Source organism: Ostrinia furnacalis, unplaced genomic scaffold (assembly GCF_004193835.3).
Source record: "Ostrinia furnacalis isolate ACB-3 unplaced genomic scaffold, ASM419383v2 OfSCF0753, whole genome shotgun sequence".
Taxonomy (NCBI): Eukaryota; Metazoa; Arthropoda; class Insecta; order Lepidoptera; family Crambidae; genus Ostrinia; species Ostrinia furnacalis.
Genome location: NW_021130992.1, coordinates 236653 through 257816, shown reverse-complemented (window position 1 = coordinate 257816; position 21164 = coordinate 236653). Strand labels below are relative to the sequence as shown.

The window sequence follows — 21164 nt, the reverse complement described above, 5'->3', positions numbered from 1 at the left end:
CAAAATATTTAAAAACTGAACCAAAATAATTTGGGTCCTGAAAATGTCCGCAATTCTTTCCGTGTCGAAAATTCAACTTTTACACTTGGAAGTATCTTTGAAAATGTGTTTAGAAACTTTGAAAACATGTTTAAACGAACATGCATTTTGAGGCAATATTCGTTTTAGTGGACTTTAAAGTATTTAATAAAGTTAAAACTATTTAACCAACAAAAATGTGCGAGTGATTTACGATTCTCTAGCTCCTAACTTAAACATTGCAAGAGGTGTTGACATTGTTAACTAAAGTTTCTTGCACTGTTCCTTGCTCTATGTATAGAGATATACTTTTTAAACATAAAAGTGTATAAATAAATACATAATACACTTTATGGTGCTAACAGCATACGTGACAGATAAGTATATTGATGTTTAACACTATTGTTCCTTCCCATATTTAGAAACGATACACAATGCCCAGATAACNGTGCCACTTTTTAAACGTCATTAGTGTCATTTTAGCGAATTTTAGTGATTGCCGCACCGTAAAAGTAATCGTATCATCGTACTGCATTCGCAAAGTCATCGAAAGATATCGTGTGGCTCGATTCGAAAATTAATTAATTCCGATAAAACTGATAATTTATTAAATACAAAACCAAAAACATCTTTATTTACCTTTTTAAAATAAAGTAATTCTTACAAATCGTCAAATCTCGTTATTTTTTTTACCCTACCAGCGTTTCAAGACATAAAAGACAATGCCGGAAATTGGCGTCTTTTTTTTTTCGCGCGGCCATCGACCAAACTTAGTTTTTTGATTACAAAATAGTGTAATAAACCAAACTTACTATGGCATGTATACCTCTAAACTCAGTCTAAACTGAGTTACGAGAATTAGAAGTTTGATGATTTTCATTCTAGATTTGCTTTTTGCGCGCAAAGTTTTGTAAGAAATAGCAACAAAATAGTGAGATTGTATGTGTAAACAAACAATACCATCCATTAAAGGCTCCAGACATCAGTATGGAGCAGAATCAGCGCAATAAAAAATAGCGCAATATTTTGTTGCAATTTCTTACAAAAATTGCACACAAAAAGCAAATCTAGTATGAAAATCATTAAACTTCTAATGCTCGTAACTCAGTTCAGACTGAGTTTAGACGTATACATGCCATAGTAAGTTTGGTTTATTAAACTATTTTGTAATCAAAAAACAAAGTTTGGTCGATGGCCGCTCGAAAAAAAAAAGACGCCACTTTCCATACAAAATCTGGCATTGCCATTTGTCAAGTGCATGAATACAAGGATCAGTGTGTGTCTTATTGTTATGAGTAAGTACGGTTCCTTGGGATCGGTATGAGTGCACCACATACAGAGACCATGGTTTTAACTCTTAAGAGTACATCGCAGGATATGTATTAAGAACAATGCTACTTTATACTTCTTCTACTGCTACTTTATTCTTATTAATTATTTGCTACTTGTGCTGTTAGCCTGTTAATTACAATTCTCAATCCGTAAATAATATCTTCTTTCTACCGTGTTCGTACTACTGTTCTCGTAAAATCATCGTAACCGATTGTTGTAATCGGATTACATGAACATCACTCGACCATGTATGTCCATTTGGACATATCGGAATGGCACGCTTTGACGATCAACTTGCTGTATCTACTCTAATCACAGATAAGGATAGATGCAGCATGTGTCAAAATTTGTATGAAGCCGAGCGTGCCACTTTTTAAACGTCATTAGTGTCATTTTAGCGAATTTTAGTGATTGCCGCAACTTAAAAGTAATCGTATCATCGTACTGCATTCGCAAAGTCATCGAATGATATCGTGTGACTCGATTCAAAAATTAATTAATTCCGATAAAAATGATATTTTGTTAAACTTATAGTTAGTCTGACTGTGGATTAAAATAATTATGTAGCGGTAGACGTTATTCTACNACCCAACTATTAAATTTCAAGGTCAACGGTCACAAAAATCGGTTTTTTGCGCTTTTTTTAGAAATATCTCATTTCCTGTGGGTTTTTTGCTATTTGTATTTATTATCAATATTGTAGAATACTAAATTCTCTACAAATTTTGTTTAAAAACTTTTTTTATACGGTGAACCGTTTTCGTGATAGAGGGCGGAGAGCGCGCAGTCACTGCATCACTTCAGAGCCCCGATTACGGTAACTTTTATAACGTCTACAATCCAGACGCGTTTCTGATTCTGCGATACGATTGGTCAAAACAGCTGACGTACGCTGTTGAACGACCAATCGTATCGCAGAATCGAGAAGCGTGTCTGGATTGTTGACGTTAAAAATTACCGTAATCGGGGCTCAGGTCTACTTAAGCGGTTTAGATTTTTCATACAAAAGGATTTTCCCGCTAATTCCTGTGGGAATAATTGCTGTGATTTAGTAATTTTATTTAAAAAATAAGGTGTTCGGACTTTTAATGGAAAGTACATAAATCTGTTGTTTCGTCTTTGTTTGCGCGTGAACTTTACCGCGATACCGTATTGCACTTCAGCTGGATTTGGAATGAAAATGGAGCGTGACTGGATGAAAGTGGACAGTGCCCCGATTGCGCTAAAAATTGACATCTTCCACACGCCCGGACGACGAACGAACATCAGTTGTTTTGACAAATCCGTATCGCGATATCGTTTTTTTGACAGTTAGTTGAAACGACGCATAGACGTAAACAGAAAGCAGCTGCTCCTTCGAGTAAAATTAGAAAATTCTTTAAAACACAGTAAACGTTATTACTTTCAGTCAAAAGTAGTGCAACCAACACTTGAAGTTCGACATCGTCCTTAATTTTGATGTGCGTTTTACGCCCAGCTTCGTTCGACTCTGTTTTGCGCATAAATTTTACCGTGATACCGAATTTGCACCTCGCTGGAATGAAAAACGGAGCGCAACTGCAGAAGAAGCGCCAATGAATTTGAGACGTCAAAAGTTGGCGCAATCGGGGAGGGCTATCGTTTTTATACTTAACAGTTGGCACCCCTGGCGATTGACAGGACCTTACTCTACAGTGGCGCCATCTTAATGAGTGCAAATGCGATGGTCCTCCTATCACTTTAGCGCTCACCAGCCAGCGCCACTGTCTTCGCTACTAGCAAGTGACAGGACCTCACTCTACAATGGCGCCAACTGGTGAGCGCTAAAACGATAGCCCCGTCCATAGTATACAACGTCAATGGGCTTCTATTATATGAATGAGTCATTCATTCATTAGCTCTTTCCTGTTGGTTTATTGGTCTTGGTTCAATTTTGATTTAACCACAGATTTTTTAACCCATCCAATTCATCACAGCAATTCATTCATTCATCAATCACTCTTGTGTTTTGGTGATGTGACGATGTAATTCTGTTTGGCTTTTGTTTTTATTAAATTTATGCGTAAAATAATTTAAAAGAACTATTTTCATAATTAGTAATTGCTTGTGCGTTTAATGAGCGTTAACATTGTGGACTAAAGTGAAGTGTTAAATAAAAGTGCTTCACAGCGGAATAGTAAGTAAATCTGATTCATTAAATGTAGTGACAGTGTTAACTTCTAGCGAATAAGAAACAAAAGATTCTAGGTATTCGAAGAAGTATTATGAGTTAGATTTTAGTTCCACAGTATGTTGCACTGAACAAAATGTAATTGATGACTGTCAAGCTGTTACTCTATAGAAGTGTAACTGGTAGCGTATTTAACTACCTATTTAATTACAAAACTGGTTTGTTGTTGTCTACGATCACTTACAGATATAATATTGCTCAAGTAAACAATAAAATGATTGAAATGTCGATGAATTTTATCTGGGTCACTCAAGGTCTGTTGATGATGGTGATGACAAGACAATCAAATTGATTTGTAATCTTTGAATTAAGCAACCAATAACTTGAGAAAATTTAAAAATAAGAATGTACTTATCTGCAAGTTGCAAGATATTGCAATGCCAATAATCATTAGGCACTAATTGCTGTTAATTATGTTAACAGTGCATAATACAAAATTTTATACGAAAAAATAAGTACAAAGAATTATATCCAGCTAGGTATAGATAGCCTACTTAGTTTAAATATCTTTCTGCTTAGTATTATTTAAACGATCATATCCCTCCCTGTGTACACACAAACAGAACAACTGAATCTTGTTGTTTCTGGAAATCTTAAATTTCCATACTATTATAGAAGGTATTGAGGAGCAAAGCATACGTTTATTGCTTTGCTCCTCAATACCTTTTTGATAATTATTCAGAAGCCATGCGGCATAATAGAATTTCAACTTTGGAATTGGTTTTTACGTCTCAAACCTACACAACACATCACTGCTATCTACCTTAATACCTACTTATTATTTTCGTTAATTTTAAATCATTTTTTTTGTCGGTTTAAGGTATAAGTATGTGTAAGTGATTCTAAGTAACTCTTTGTTTAGCTTTCATGTTGCTATCTGTATAATGTCATGACTTTGCTTCTATGGCTCTGAAACTACTGTGACATCACATTTTGTGGGCATAAGGATACAAATACAAAATGTCTTTATTTACTACATTACAGTGGTGGGACATCATAGTGTCAGTTAACTTTAAATTTGATGTTTTAAAATTTAAGAGACTAGAAAAGTTTATAAAATATTCTTGGATAAGAAATGGTTTCAATTAATCTAAGAAGTTAATCAGACCATTTTCACAATATCTTTTATTTAAGTGGTAGCGATTTAATTGACTTGTGTGTGCTAAAATACCAATCAATGCTCTCAGAGATAAGATTAGACAAGTAATATTTTTTCTGTTGTCATGAATGATAGCCCAATAAGCTAAATACTGTTTTTTCTCAAGTACCTACCTAGTAGGAATAGAGCGATTTTGCAACGAAAATTTTGATATGAATCCTATCTTCTAGTCACCTTCTTTTATACAGGGTGTTTGGCAGAAGGTTCATTTTAAGAATATTATACAAGTTCGCCCATTTGACCCTAAGTGGGCTACTTTTTTTGTTTTCATTTATTTATTTTCCGAAATTTGACCTAAAAACTGCTTCAATTTTTTTCGCGTGAATTATGTTTTTAGTCGAATCAAATAAATTTCATATCCAAATAATGATTGGATAGCTAGTTACGAGCCGCCAAAGTTTAACAAAAGTACAAACCAAGATGAAAAATTCTACTTAGAATACGATTTAAAAAAAATGAATGGTGATAATGGATTGCCAATGATCTTAACACATCTCTAGCTTCTCTTCTTTCTAATGATATATTAGGTACATGTAGTAATGTTATATTGAAATTAGTCAAAAATTCAAAGTTTATGGAAGAAAATGGAATATATGTTACGGTCAAGGTGATAAATGTGAAAATTATGAATAATCGCCGGTTATTATGAATAATTACCGCAAGATTTGGTAAATGTGATTAATATGAGGTCATTTATGTGTGTATAAAACTAAGTAGGCGGCTTAGGGGTGGCCCAAGAGCCACCCCCGCCGCACCTTAACCTATTTTTCACTTTAAATTAAAACATTATGTTATAGGCATCATGGAAAAGTAATATTATGCAAGAAACACTCCAAACTCATTATGCCAAATTATATTAATATATGATATCAAAACGTTCAAAAGTTTGGCTGTACACGAGCACGTACACAAGATGTTGTTCTCTTTTATGAAATTTGTTAGTACTAAGCTTCAATAATAATTATTAAATAATCACTGTTAAATGTGATTTATTTATCACTTTTACCGCGACTGTCAGTGATTATTCATAATAACCGGTTATTATTATTAATTTTCAATTTATCACATTAACCGTAACATATACAAAAATGTTCCTACCTACTTGCTACTTACCTATCTTTAATTTTATTTTCTTTACTTACTTAATACATTCTAGTAGTTTCAGCTTCAGCTTTAATGAAGTAAAAATACAATATTTAAATTGGGTGATTGAACCCCTGGTAGGTAGGTACATACACACATTGTAACAAAATACCTATGTAAAGTTGCTAATTTTTACCAAGAAGCTATGAGTAATCTTTGTTTCCTACTTTGCCATTCAGCCAACAGATGCTCAACACATTTTCTGAAGATACTCTTGTCTTAACAATAGTGTACCTACTATGTGTACTTTATGGTAATATTTTATTTCGTTGATTTAAGTTTAATTACAATTTGTTAGCCAGTAAAACTCTTAATAGTTTCAGTCTGCACTTACGCCCGCGTAGAAATCAGTTTGACACGATTTTTGTTAAATCTATGGGACTCTAAAAAAAACTAGCCCTTTGTATTATAAGTAATTTATTAATGAATAAGCGCTAAAGCGCGCGTAGTATAGACTTCGCTCTACTTTCTTCACGCGAATGCGATTCGAGCGCTTGAATATTTGCCCACACGTTGGTAGAGTGACCTGTTTAACTAACGACCTCAATTGTTTTGTCTTCACAGCACTAACGCTTCTGGTGTTTTGACAATATTCACAACGCTTGCATTTCGTTTATGTATGAGTGTGATAATTGCTTGGCATATCCTTGAATTGTGAGGAGTACCTATTTGACCTATTTATTAGACAGTTCAAACGTACAAGTGCCTAGTGTATTTGCGGTGTTGTATGCTTACATAATTAATAGGATACGCATACAAGATCGAAAGAAATACGGAAACAAGAGATACGATTTTGTTTGTGCCAACTTTTATCGTGTCTCGTGGTGTTGTCACTTTCACTTTTTTCTGAGACTGCTCCTTTGTAATCTCTATTCTATTGCAATGCTCAGCCTCAGCCCTGGTATTTCACGTTGTAAGCCAGCATAATATGCGTGTGACATATGCTCATGTTATTGTCGTCAGCACCAGCCAGACGATTAACTGCGGGTTCCGAGAATGAACCGTCGTAGTCAGTCAGTATGTACTGAGAGTACTGAGTCAGTACACTCGGCGACGTACCAAACCCGAAGCTTCAGTTAAAGTCCTGCAAAAATATTTTAGAAACTTACAATAAAGAATTTGAATTAACCTATCTATCCCTACAAGAGGACGGTTTTATTTGACGCATTCATGCTCGCAGTAGGTGTCCCCACTAGTCACTACCTACATGAATACCTACATAGTGACATAATGCACACTTTGTCGTCAAGAGAAATATAATGTCAATCAAGATGTCGGGAGCACACCTCCTTGCCCTCTTTACCTTCCTCAGCGCCCAGTCTGGTTCGATTTACTGTGATTGGGATTGGGAGACATGTTGGTGGTGGTATTAGTGTCTTCTGAGGATGATTCCTGCTTACATAATAATCATGTCATGATGATTCAGACTGCGTTCAGACTTATTTGTTTATCAAAAGCGTAATTCAAGTTCATTTCAGGAAACTGATAATAAGTAAGGGCGTAATAGTAATAGTAAACATTTGAATAATTATTGCTAGTTTATGTAAAATGTGTAAATTATAATATTTTTGTCTGATCCAACGCCGACAGATCTACACAAACAGGATGGTCAAATAATATGCCATTAAGAGTAAATGAATACTGTGGTGTAACTAGAATTAATCGTTTCTATACAGACAGACTATCTGTATTATGTCCCTCTTGATTCTCAGGATTATCTCAACATAGATGGATAGTGCTAAATATGCGCAAATGGATTAACTACTTATGTAGAGTCTTTACTTCTATGCTACATGTCGACGTAGGTACATATACATATTTTAAAAACTGATAAAATTTAAATATAATAATATCAAAATGCTGCCTAATGCCTGTCCGAAACTGTTAAAGTACATTTATAATACCAATACCTCGATTGCCCTAATACACCTACGAACGACCTTATAAACGATTTTGTTTGCACACACGTGGTTTGTAGTTAATTTTGTTGTTTACTTTTGGCCCAAAAGTAAACAACAAAATTAACTACCCGCCAAAAATTTTGGGCGGCATAATGACTATTTCTTACATCATTTTCCATTTAAGATTCGTATTGTCAGAGTGCCAAATTCCGATGTTTGCACTAATAAATGGCGCCATAAAGGATTTGAGAAGAATTCGCGAATTTTGAGGGCATCTGGCTCGTTGATGGATATTACATTTTGTAGTAAAAGCAAGACTGCTGTAGTCTTCCTGATAGAGTCTACGACCTACGTCCTTAGACGAATATCTAAACCACTGTTAATCGTCCAAATCTATGTCATTATTCAGAAATTTGAGGTATATAATATGCTAATATGCCGCATATTAGCCCTGGACCAAGATTTTAGCCTACTCATCTAATTAGTCGGTCCTACTCCATAAAAATTTGACTCAAGAAATCGTCCAAAAAATATTGTTTTAGATTTATGGACCTCTGTGCTTCGATGAAAGCGTAGGTTTGTCAATGATTTGTTTGACTAACTGTAAAGGCACTACCTAAGTAACGGCATTTCCAATGACCTTCATTGAAATTGAACCGTTTTTAGTGCCAAACGAGCTCGAACCTGGCACGAATATGACACGGTAGCCTGTTGTGAATTTGTAAACAGATGTTGATTTTTTTTTCGAATCCATAATTCCCATTGAATTATTGTGTGAATGAGCATGTAGTAATTTAGGTAAGTTAGTGCCTCTACATAAAACGTAGGCACCTAGTGATTATTTACTTAGTGTCAAGCAGGACTAACCAGCTGGAAATTAGGTAGATGCGACTAAAAATAAATAATACTATAATAGAAGAAATATAGATAAAGTAGGTAAGAATAGAAAGCTAGTTCGATGTCTGTGCAAGCGTGCAGAAGCAGTTTAAATAGACCAGAAATAATTGGTACTCAACTCCTTGAACACCAACATGTATATTTGCCCTGAAAGGTCCGTATTTTCAGCATACTTTAGATAATATATTTTATGTATTTATTATAAAATGAAATACTCACTAATTGTGCTGCTAATAGCACACCTACTTTGGAACTTTCACATTGTTGAATTTATAAAATTATCATGTTTAGAGGATGCGCAATGCGCATCCGTCACAGATCGAATAATTTATATCAAGAATTCTAATCCTAAATTATGCTGAATCAATATTCAATACATCTTTTCATCACATGGATAAAATACATAATGTCCTACCTACTCTTTAACTGAAACGCAATAAACTAATTAATATCTTTGTTCTTTGCAGACATATCGTCTAGACATTACCAGGAACATTAGCCAGTACCCAGTAAGCAACGAAACAAACAAGGAACCTAATTTGAATGCATATTGTGACGTAATCGCGCCAAAACAAACGATTTGTTATGGAGACTCGGTTCAGAATTGCGTGAACAAAAGTCGAGATGTGGCGAAAAATTGCGACGGTTTTGCTGCTGGTGGCTACGGCGAGCGCACTCCTCGAAGGACCAAATGTCTGCACCAGGCAGGAACTGTAAGTATTATAATAAAATAGATTTATGCCCGTTTTCACCATCAATCCCTAAATTAAGTGACCCCTATGGTAACACATAAGCGGAATTTTGTTGTCATAGGGGTCGCTTTAAAATTAGGGATTGATGGTAAAAACGGGCATTAGGTATCTAAAACATGTAAGAATTCGATGATATAAATGGCAGGTAATAACTAAGTCTTTATTGTAATAGATTTAAGTAGTCTAAGAACATATTTAACAGTCAATAAAGTATAAAAATATGAAACGGTGGACCAAGTTTAACGACTGTTGGAGCACACAACACTTAAGAGCATCTTACTGCAGTATTTATTACTAACAAGAAGAACTCCTAACTATAAATTAGTCCATCTCAAATAACATTGCGTGTGATAATTGTTTGTATTAAGAGATAAATAATGTTTATAACTAGTCACGTCGGAATTCTTGGTCATCGTTCACGCTTATCCGAATTACTTTAACAATGCACTAAGAGAAATTCATTATACTCGCCATTGAGTTAAAGATAAGGACTTCCGCGTATTTCAAGATGTTACAAACGTAAAGTTTGTTCTGTGACTGTGCCTATCCTTTTATTTACATGGTTGGCAGTGACATTGTGTTTCATTGTTCTGCATCACTTAATCAGTAGGTGTATCTATATGGTCCAGTAAGCAATATGGGTACTTACTTTATGAACCTACTGTGTATTTGCCTTTTGAACGATTGCTGGGGTGACTGATTACTGCTGATCAGGCTCGTTGTTCAATGGGTCAGTTAACTTTTATCGAACTTCCCTTTCTGCATTGTCTTTGTTCTGTCTGGAACTTTTTATAAAATTGCAATTTTGATAAATGTTACCAATAAGTAAGATGTAGGTATGGTTTAAAGGTCGATCGAGTTGGTTAAATGTTCTTTGGCACAAACTTGATAAAAATGTGCGCAATATGCTGGTGTGACGTCAATCTATTCGAAGTGATTCATTGTAGAAAACTTCTTTATTTTTATCTGAGTTCAAGTAAAAGTCAAGTTTGTTTTTAGGTACACAACGACAATACGTGTATCAGAGAATCAACCCTACCAAGTAAAGGAGTACGCGTGGTGTTTGAACATTCCGCCGCGATGTTCGAAGTATACAATTAAGTTTCGTCAAATATTCAAGACCGAGACGCTGCCCAAGTACAGGCCAGTGCAAGAGTGCTGCTCAGGCTACGCACCTGATAAGCATGGAGTCCAGTGCGTGCCGGTGTGCATAGAGAAGTGCGAGCACGGCAAATGTGTGGCGCCGAATACGTGTGCGTGCGAGCACGGATATGGGGGCCCGGCCTGTGATATATGTCAGTATTCCGCTTGTATTTTAACTGCTAATATCATTAAAAGTAGCTGTGTTTATTTATAGATTCAACTTGTACTTGATACGCAGGGGAATCGAAGCTGTAACTGATTTCAGACGGCGGGAGATATCAATGGTAGACATTAGGCTATCATTTGCAGATGGTTGCAAAGCGGGGGATATACATAAAAATAGAATTAGGTTATGAAACCAAGTTAGAAAAAGTATGCGACGGAAATACCACACTACAATTATTATTGCTACTTCAGTCTGATACAACAATTTGCAAGCCATGTGTGCCGTATTTTTTGATCAGACAAGATCCTTAATTCTACTTAAACGATATCCGTACGACAATTGAATGAGTTACTCCGGGAGGGTGTCTGCAAAGTGAAAGTTGTTGAAGATTCATTTAAAAGCAAAAAGTGGTTGATGTTTTTATGTTACAGAACTTTAATATGACAAGCTCTTTTCAGTTGACATACGATAATGATTGTCATTTGGTTTAGGAAGCTTGTAATGCCAGACTACCACACTTTGACCTAATATTAACGCAAGGTTATTGACGCAATTTCGTTTTTAGCCTGCCCCGAAGGCAAATGGGGTCGTAACTGCCAGAACTCATGCCACTGCCTGAACGGGGGTACCTGCGAGCCGCTGACGGGCGAATGCGCGTGCGCCCCGGGCTGGCGCGGGCGCTCGTGCGAGCGTGCGTGCGCCCCGCCCACTTTTGGCGACAACTGCGACCAGAAGTGCCAGTGCCAAAACAATGCTACGTGTAACCCTGCCACTGGGGCTTGCACCTGCTTGCCAGGTTTTACAGGACCGCTGTAAGTGTGCCATACTATGTACACTGTTTTTTCCTACATATGATTGGAAATTAATTAATTATTAAGTAATTCTTGTCCACTCCAACTCTTGCATACTTATAATTACAAGACTGTAAATTATATTACACAATCCATACCATACCTTTTACGCCCGATTCCCATATTTGATCTTCTATCCCAATATTTTAGCAATCTTCAGATCTTAATCTACTGTAGGTACTTTGGTCTCCTACCTGCTTTCCAATATGGGAATCGGGCGTTAGTTTATAGCCTACATGCACTACAGTTCGATACACAATTAAGACAGTATTAAGTTATTATAATATTGTAATATTTACATGCGATTGCAAAATACACAATTTAACAATAGCTACACATTAAACATTTAGTTGATTGTTAAAGTGGTAGCTTCCTAAACATGTCACTGTAAATTAATCAAATAGGTACCATGTGTATCAGCAAACTAATATTCATTGTCATTGCATTTCATGTACAGACAGTACCTATTTGAGAAGACTTGAACATTATTTTTGTTTTGTACAAGCCCTTGCCCAGTCAATCACGTTCGACACGATGTACTAATGGTTTGTTATCGTTTCGTAGATGTGAACAGCATTGCCCAGGCAGTGACCCCTGCCCCCAGGGCTGTCGCTGCCAGAACAAAGGAACCTGCGAACTTTTCACGGGCGAGTGCGACTGCACTCCCGGTTGGACCGGGGAAGTTTGCGCCAACAAGTAAGCAAAACAAGTAACATACGATACACTCATTGTCATTATTCAACAATGGCACGATCGCGATATAAACGAACCGCCATTACCGCCACAATCCGTAAAGTCAATATTAATAAAATTATAACTAAAGTTATTGGTATCATTTCTCTTTGTACTCGGTCGTTTAAATTATATAATTTTTAATCTTGCAAGTAACAGATATTTATCAAATAATAACTGTTTATGATTAATTATCATCTTATCGTTTTAAAACATGTTTACAACATTATCTATCACTCATGGACATTGCACATACGCCAATACTGTCACAATAGGTCATTAGAGAGACAGTTAATGCTTGAGAACAGCGGAATTATTTGTTACTAGCTTTCCGCCCGCGGCTTCGCCCGCGTTGAATTTTGTCTGTCACAGAAAAACTTTATCGCGCGCGTCCCTGTTTCAAAAACCGGGATAAAAACTATCCTATGTTCTTTCCCGGGACTCAAACTATCTCTATGCCAAATTTCATTAAAATCGGTTGCGAGGTTTAAGCGGGAAAGCGTAACAGACAGACAGACAGACAGACAGACAGACAGACAGAGTTACTTTCGCATTTATAATATTAGTTGGGATTATTGAATAGCCCAGAGCCAATAGTACAACGTAACCTATGATAATAGTGTATCAAACTAATTATTACATTATATTAATTACATACTACACAATTAGAGTTATCTATTACTAGCTTTCCGCCCGCGGCTTCGCCCGCGTGGAATTTTGTCTGTCACAGAAAAACTTTATCGCGCGCGTCCCTGTTTCAAAAACCGGGATAAAAACTATCCTATGTTCTTTCCCGGGACTCAAACTATCTCTATGCCAAATTTCATTAAAATCGGCTGCGAGGTTTAAGCGGGAAAGCGTAACAGACAGACAGACAGACAGACAGACAGACAGACAGACAGACAGACAGACAGACAGACAGACAGACAGACAGAGTTACTTTCGCATTTATAATATTAGTTGTAATGTAAATAAGCATGCTTTCTTAATTTAGCTTCTAATAAAACAATTTGTTAATTGAAATTTAAAATAACCTGATAAAATACACCTAAGTAATTTTCTGTTTGAGTTTCTTATTAATGAAACGGGTTAGTTAGAATTACGTTTTGGTTATCTATTTCAGATGCCCAACGGGAAGATGGGGCGAGAAGTGCGAGCGGACGTGCGAATGTGCCAATGGTGCGGGCTGCCACCACGTGACTGGCGTGTGCCAGTGCGAAGCCGGGTACACCGGGGAAAAAGTACGCCACAAACACTACTAAATACTCTTTTCTTAATTTTTATTATTATTTTTTATATTAGTTTTGAGTCTACTACTTATTTTGGTGTTGGGATATTTGTGTTATTGATGTAACTTAAAATATTCTCCTTTGACTGGCGTTTGCCAATGCGAAACCGAAAGATTATCTTTTTTTATTTTACATTTTCTTTTTATCATCGTAATTAATTTGGCACTGCATAATCAGTTATGAGATTTTAAATTCAAAGATCAATGCAGTTGTCCGCGGTTCTATGAAATATTTGTCCTCATTGAGAACATTGCGTAGGACGTAGGCAGATAAATAGCGCGCAGACCGATCGTTGTTGCTACATCTAGTGACTATTTTTTCTTATCTTCAATGCCACAGTCATGCAACTCGACCGCGAATATTTAAGCAGTTTTTATGGAGGAAAATCTATGTTGTATGAAAATGTATTTTTTATTTCCTTGATTTTGCATTGCTCGTTGATTTTTAGAGTAGGCGCACACCGTTGATTTTTAGTTGGCCGATAGTTGTGCCCGATTTTAATTTGTATGAAGAATCGGCCAAATCGAATCGGCGTAGTGTGCGCACTCCCATACTGATCAACTGCCCGACTAAACTATCGGCCGACGAAAAATCAACGGTGTGCGCCTACTCTTAGTTTCTCGCAATTCTTGGATTTAAAACGGCCGCTGACTTAACCTGATAACACAAATGTTTCTTAGGCGCAATGTAGACAAGCGAGTTGCTGTTTCAGCAACTGGAAATGTAAATTTGACAAAGCATTAAGCATCTATAAGACTGCGATACAAACAGGGGGTATTGCAGCAGAGTACAAAACCGAGATTTGGCTATCGATGTTTTTGCAATATTGTTGTAATGCAAGTAGTTACTGAACCACCACCTGGAACCACAAGGCGTTGTTTCTTTCCCTCTCTGACATATTGGCATTTTCTCCTTCTTCAAAAGTCGCGGGTGTTTGTCGAAATTTTTCAGTTACTGCAAATAAAGTTGCTACGTTTTCTTTTTGCTTAAAACATACCTAAAAGATAACCTATTGGAATGTAAACTTGACCTTTTAGTGCCGTGAAGGAAGTGTCGTCATGTTCAGCAAAATATTTTCATTAGCCGTCTATTAATGTGTAACATGTTTGGTAGATTATTATCTAATTAAGTTCGCGAATCTTGCATCAGTGTAGGTAAATGAAACAATACAGTGCAACAGCACTTGCTTTTCTCTCAAGAAGTCCGCGCGAGGGCTCAGTAAAATGCCACATCTGTACTGCAACTCTAGGGAAACCCTCTCTTCCCCTTTCTCTATCTTATATCAGTATCATTTATAATGTCAATATTTGAATTCTATTTTATGTACTACAGTAGAACGCCGATTATACGAATTAATTGGGACCGGGGTAAATTCGGATAATCGGACATATACTGGTAATAGAGAAAAACCAACTGTCACACATCGAATAAACTTTAATTAGTTTAACAAACAGATATATTTCTACTTGGCGTTATTGTAGAACTGCTACAATAACGCTCAGTTGAAATATATCCGAATTCCAACAAAAAAATCAAAAATTACTTGGTTTTAAATTTTATATTACGCTTAGGACCGATTCGGATAATTGGCGATTTGGTTAATCGGCGTTCTACTGTATATGCATTCGCACGCATAAAAACCTTTTGAACGTAAATTTAACCTTCTAGTGTCGTGACGTGTGCCCGCTCGGTCACTACGGTGTGGACTGCTTGGGCAACTGCTCCTGCCAACATGGCGGCGAGTGCAACCCTCGCAACGGGTCGTGCACGTGCAAACCGGGCTGGAAGGGCGAATTCTGCCAAGTGCGAGCTTGCGAGGACGGCAAGTGGGGTGCACGGTGCGATAAAGAGTGCGAGTGCAACCCGGAGACCACTGATATGTAAGTGAATCTACTTACAAATGATTAATTCCCGTTTTAACCAATCCAGGTAACACATAACAGGATTTTTGTTTTCATAGCGGTCACTTAAAAATTAGGGGTTTATGGTGAAAACGGGCATCAAAGTATCTTTATAGTTTTCAAAAAGAATCAGTCTGATTTAAAAAGAGGCCATGTTATTCTGGTACTTAAAAACACCAACTCTATGTAAACATCTAAATCTATAAAAGCCTTACCTCCCCATAGAAATAAAACTGTAACAGGGAGTTTAGATTTGATCTCGCCTGTTTTCTCCGATCGGAGATGGTTTTTGTTTGACATACTGTATGTGTTGCGTATTCTAATGATAAACACGATTCTTCAAATTTATATCAATTGCGTTTCAATTCTGTTTACTCGTAATACCAATTGGTACAAATTGAGTGGCTGGCGAAACTCATCGAATACCAACTGAAACAGCCGAATTTATGTCTGTTATAAACTCGAATGACAAAAGGTAAAAAATGCGGGAAAATAAACACATAATTTACCAGTGCTAATTATTCATGACACATTAAATTCACCAGTGAAACTTAATACACTTTTAAATTGCATTTTTCCATAGCAAACAATTACTTTGTGTATTGTGTCCTTGTATTTATTCAATACCTACACTTTAGGGAAAACATGACAAAAACTTAAGGAATAAACGTACACTACTTTTATGAGTTTTATACATTTCTTGCTTTTCTCTGACGGAAGGGTCAGAGTATATTTTATAATACATATTATAATTATGAAGATAAGGATTTGATAAATTTTATTCTTGTTAATAAAGATGTCACAAGCAATAGGTAAGAGTAACAAACTAAGGCTGAGTTGCACCACCTAACTTTAACCGTAAATATAACGATAACCGGTGTTTTTTGTATGGAGTTTGACAGATTTGTGACGTGTTATAGTTAAAGTAAGATGGTGCAACCAAGTATTTAATCCACTTTAGGGCATAACATTTTAAAAACTTTCATTGATAAAATCAACCTTATGATACCTTTAAAGCCCGGTCTGTGAGCACTTAGAATTTTGTCCAATGACCCCAAGCTACCCATACTTATCGCTCGCGCGTAATTATAATGCTGTCGCGACTATGCGACGAGCGCCCGCAGTGAGTGTGCGAGCGCGACAGGAACATTATTACGCGCGAGCGATAAGGATGGGTAGCTTGGGGTCATTGTACAAAATTCTACGTGCTCATAGACCAGACTATAGGTAAGGTTCAAATTATGGTGGCAGTATGTAGTGTTCGTCTTTATGTTCAGTGAATAAGGTTCAAATCATCGTGGTAATGTACAGGTGTGACCCTTGGACCGGCGCGTGCGAGTGCGCAGCGGGATGGAGCGGCGAAGCGTGCTCGCGCCAGTGCCCGCTGCTAACGTACGGCAAGGGCTGCCGAAGCACTTGCCGCTGCGAGAACGACGCCCACTGCTCACCTGTTAACGGTAACGTGATCATTATAGACCACATTTCTGCGGGTGACAACCCTTACTTGTGTCAAATAAAACAAGCCCGACTCCCATAGATTGCTCCCGGTATTAATCGCTGAGTGCCCGGATGGCATTTAATGCCATAAGGCCTTATATGCTGACTAGCGGCCGCCCGCGACTTCGTACGCGTGGATCCCGTTTTACCCCCTTACGGGTGGAGTTTCGTAAAATCCTTTCTTAGCGGATGCCTACGTCATAACATCTAACTGCATACCAAATTTTAGCCCAATCCGGTTTGGGCTGTGCGTTGATAGATTACTATGTCAGTTAGTCAGTCACCTTTAGATTTAGATAGATTATCCGGGAACGGAGTACGCGAACGAATAGTACCTAAATACTTAAGTAATAGCTTTGACGTATTTTAATAAAATAATAAACTGGAAGAGTTCAGTGACTACGTCGCCAACCACAATGCGTATTCAGATGAATATTGATTTCTATTCCCACAATAGGCATAAATATGGTTATTTGCGTAACAATTGTTACAAACATTAGACCCGCTGACGCATGAATGTTTTCCATAAAAGGCTCACTGATTTGTTAGAACAGCTCTCAGCTGTATTCGTGGCTAAACATTTCAATAAATAGGTTTATATCGTGATACCTACTCCGCAAAACAAAGTTGACTAGGGTTGAAGTCAATGGAACTTCTTCGATGTAAAGAACAGCATCGACTCTAGTTTCAGCCGATCTAGCATCACATCTTTTTTTTTGTACCTACCTACATGTTTTATTTATTTATTTCTTATCATAACATTCTGTAAATTTTAGACAACATGTTGCTTTCCAAACTCGAAATCGTGTCGTCCTAGAAGTTTTAAACACCTTGGCCGCTCTTACATGTTATACTCGTAGCATAGCTTTCAATTAATCTCTAATTAACAACACGTGTGTTGTTGCCAGCAAGTATGACATATGTCAAATTAAATAAATATGTTTAGATATAAATAAAGAATTTCATCGTATTCATAAAAAATCCGCAAGTGTAGTTATAGTCGCTTCATAAGACACCTTACTGAGTAAAGCATTCATACAGGATCTTGCCTATGTGCGCCGGGCTACCGCGGCCTGCGCTGCGAGGAGCGCTGTCCCTACCCGCTGTACGGAGACAACTGTGCTGATACATGTGACTGCCACAACAACGCCAGCTGCTCGCACGACACAGGCGAGTGCACTTGCACGCCAGGGTTAGTGATCATTTGTTTATTTATGCTTAAAGATTTTAGACGACAAATGTATTGGCTTATCGTCAATATCGATAAAATGTTCCGATAAAATTATATCGTGGCGCTACCTCTACCCGATATACGACAACTACGCTGATACATGCGACTGCCACAACAACGCCAGCTGCTCGCACGACACCGGCGAGTGCACTTGCACGCCAGGGTAAGTGATTTATTTGTTTATTTATACTTAAAGGTTTTAGATGACAATTGGCTTATCGTCAATATCGATAAAATGTTCCGATAAAGTTATATCGTTGCGCTACCTCTACCCGATATACGAAAACTGCGCTGATACATGCGACTGCCACAACAACGCCAGCTGCTCGCACGACACAGGCGAGTGCACTTGCACGCCAGGGTTAGTGATCATTTGTTTATTTATGCTTAAAGATTTTAGACGACAAATGTATTGGCTTATCGTCAATATCGATAAAATGTTCCTATAAAATTATATCGTTGCGCTACCTCTACCCGATATACGACAACTACGCTGATACATGCGACTGCCACAACAACGCCAGCTGCTCGCACGACACAGGCGAGTGCACTTGCACGCCAGGGTTAGTGATTCATTTGTTTATTTATGCTTAAAGATTTTAGATGACAAATGTATTGGCTTATCGTCAATATCGATAAAATGTTCCGATAAAGTTATATCGTTGAGCTACCTCTACCCGATATACGACAACTGCGCTGATACATGCGACTGCCACAACAACGCCAGCTGCTCGCACGACACCGGCGAGTGCACTTGCACGCCAGGGTTAGTGATTCGTTTGTTTATTTATGCTTAAAGATTTTAGACGACAAATGTATTGGCTTATCGTCAATATCGATAAAATGTTCCGATAAAATTATATCGTTGCGCTACCTCTACCCGATATACGACAACTGCGCTGATACATGCGACTGTCACAACAACGCCAGCTGCTCGCACGACACCGGCGAGTGCACTTGCACGCCAGGGTTAGTGATTCATTTGTTTATTTATACTTAAAGATTTTAGATGACAATTGGCTTATTGTCAATATCGATAAAATGTTCCGATAAAGTTATATCGTTGCGCTACCTCTACCCGATATACGACAACTGCGCTGATACATGCGACTGTCACAAGAACGCCAGCTGCTCGCACGACACCGGCGAGTGCACTTGCACGCCAGGGTTAGTGATTTATTTGTTTGTTTATACTTGAAGATTTTAGATGACAAATGTATTTATTGGCTTATCGTCAATATCGATAAAATGACGATAAAATTATATCGTTGCGCTACCTCTACCCGATATACGACAACTGCGCTGATACATGCGACTGCCACAACAACGCCAGCTGCTCGCACGACACCGGCGAGTGCATTGCACGGCAGGGTTAGTACTCCATTTGTTACCACCAGTGGGTGTTGAGGACTTATTATGTCGATTTTAGACGATAAACCAATAAATTTGTCATCTAAAATCGATGTAGAATAAGATTTTATTGGGAGTACATCTTTGTCGAGACAAGCATCGCTACTGTTACAACAACGCTAGCTGCTCGTATGACACGCCAGGGTTAGTGCTTCTTTTGTTCATATCGATGACGACAAGTGTATGAGCTTATCGTTTAAAATCGATAACGCTGTACGGCGACAACTGCGCTGACGTGCTACCCTCCTAAACAGTGTTTTAGTTAAGACTATATCGCTCTTATTCCCTGCAGTTTAGTAGATTTTCTATTTTTCTATTTCCATTTTGTTCCAGATTTGACGGTTTGAAATGTGACCGTCCATGCGATGGAAAAAGGTTTGGCTTGAAGTGCCTTCAACCTTGTGACTGTGAAAATGATTCACCATGCAATCCAATTAACGGTAAGATTAAATTTGCAAATTTTTCATATAGGTATCATTATTTTATTATTATACTAAAACAATTTATTTATCAATGAATAAAATTGTCACTGTGAGCCATGATTTCAGTAAGTAAATATAGGAATCATGTTTGGTTTTCCGCAAGTGCATATCACGCTACTTAGAAATCACTTACGTTTGTAATACCTACGTAATAAAAATTAATGATACATGTAATAACGATATATTTCAATGACTACTGTAAAATAAATGATCAATCATTTAGATTTAAATTAATTGTTTTCCTGTTGGATGGAAACAATACAATTAGTCACTTACCCTGTAAATAATAGACATAAATGGCAATAATAATTTTATTTCTTTGTTATATTTTTATTAAACAGGTAAATAAAATAAATCTTCAGTCGGGCAGAAGTCGATTGATCGTTAAATTCAAAGTTAAGCTAATCTTTGATTATTTTGTTTTACAAAAAATATTCGATATGAGACCAAACAGATCTGGTTCATCGATCGTTCAAAATGGTTTAAAAATCTCATAACTTCTAAAAGGGCGTCGTACTACAGCTTAGTTATAGCACGTTATAGTAAGGTTCAAAATCGTCTATTTGAAGACTAGATAGCCATACGAGTCTAACCCAAGGATATATATAAAACTAGCTTTCCGCCCGCAGCTTCGCCCGCGTGGAATTTTGTCTGTCACAGAAAAACTTTATCGCGCGCGTCCCTGTTTCAAAAACCGGGATAAAAACTATCCTATGTTCTTTCCCGGGACTCAAACTATCTCTATGCCAAATTTCATCAAAATCGGTTGCGAGGTTTAAGCGGGAAAGCGTAACAGACAGACAGACAGACAGACAGAGTTACTTTCGCATTTATAATATTAGTTGGGATAAATGCATATAACACGAGTATAGTTATGTATAATCTACTACCGGAAGAACTTAAAGTACTCCAAGGCCCTATATTTAAAAGCAGATTGACTTGCTGGCTTTTGAACAAATGTTTAAATTGGCGACATTGATACTATTAATTTAATTTTACATTGACATTTTCTTAATTATTTGACATTAATACTATTGAATCCTGTAATTTT

The 21164-nt window shown here is 37.2% G+C and overlaps 1 protein-coding gene across 3 annotated transcripts in view; it reads left to right on the top strand.

Moving 5' to 3' along the window:
* Positions 1–3313: 3313 nt before the first annotated feature.
* drpr (multiple EGF like domains draper) overlaps positions 3314–21164 on the top strand; it is a 33242-nt gene continuing 15391 nt past the window's right edge. Inside the window, exons 1-11 of one of the 3 annotated variants that reach the window (XM_028300550.1) lie at positions 3314–3505; positions 9127–9372; positions 10411–10706; positions 11286–11532; positions 12136–12267; positions 13427–13544; positions 15261–15472; positions 16805–16950; positions 18032–18119; positions 18322–18384; positions 19965–20071. In XM_028300550.1, the coding sequence (XP_028156351.1) occupies positions 9284–9372; positions 10411–10706; positions 11286–11532; positions 12136–12267; positions 13427–13544; positions 15261–15472; positions 16805–16950; positions 18032–18119; positions 18322–18384; positions 19965–20071 (1498 nt within the window). In that variant the 5' untranslated portion in view covers positions 3314–3505; positions 9127–9283. Of the gene's footprint in view, positions 3506–9126; positions 9373–10410; positions 10707–11285; positions 11533–12135; positions 12268–13426; positions 13545–15260; positions 15473–16804; positions 16951–18031; positions 18183–18321; positions 18385–19964; positions 20072–21164 lie in introns of all 3 variants that reach the window. The other 2 variants (XM_028300549.1, XM_028300548.1) reach the window with 2 other exon arrangements.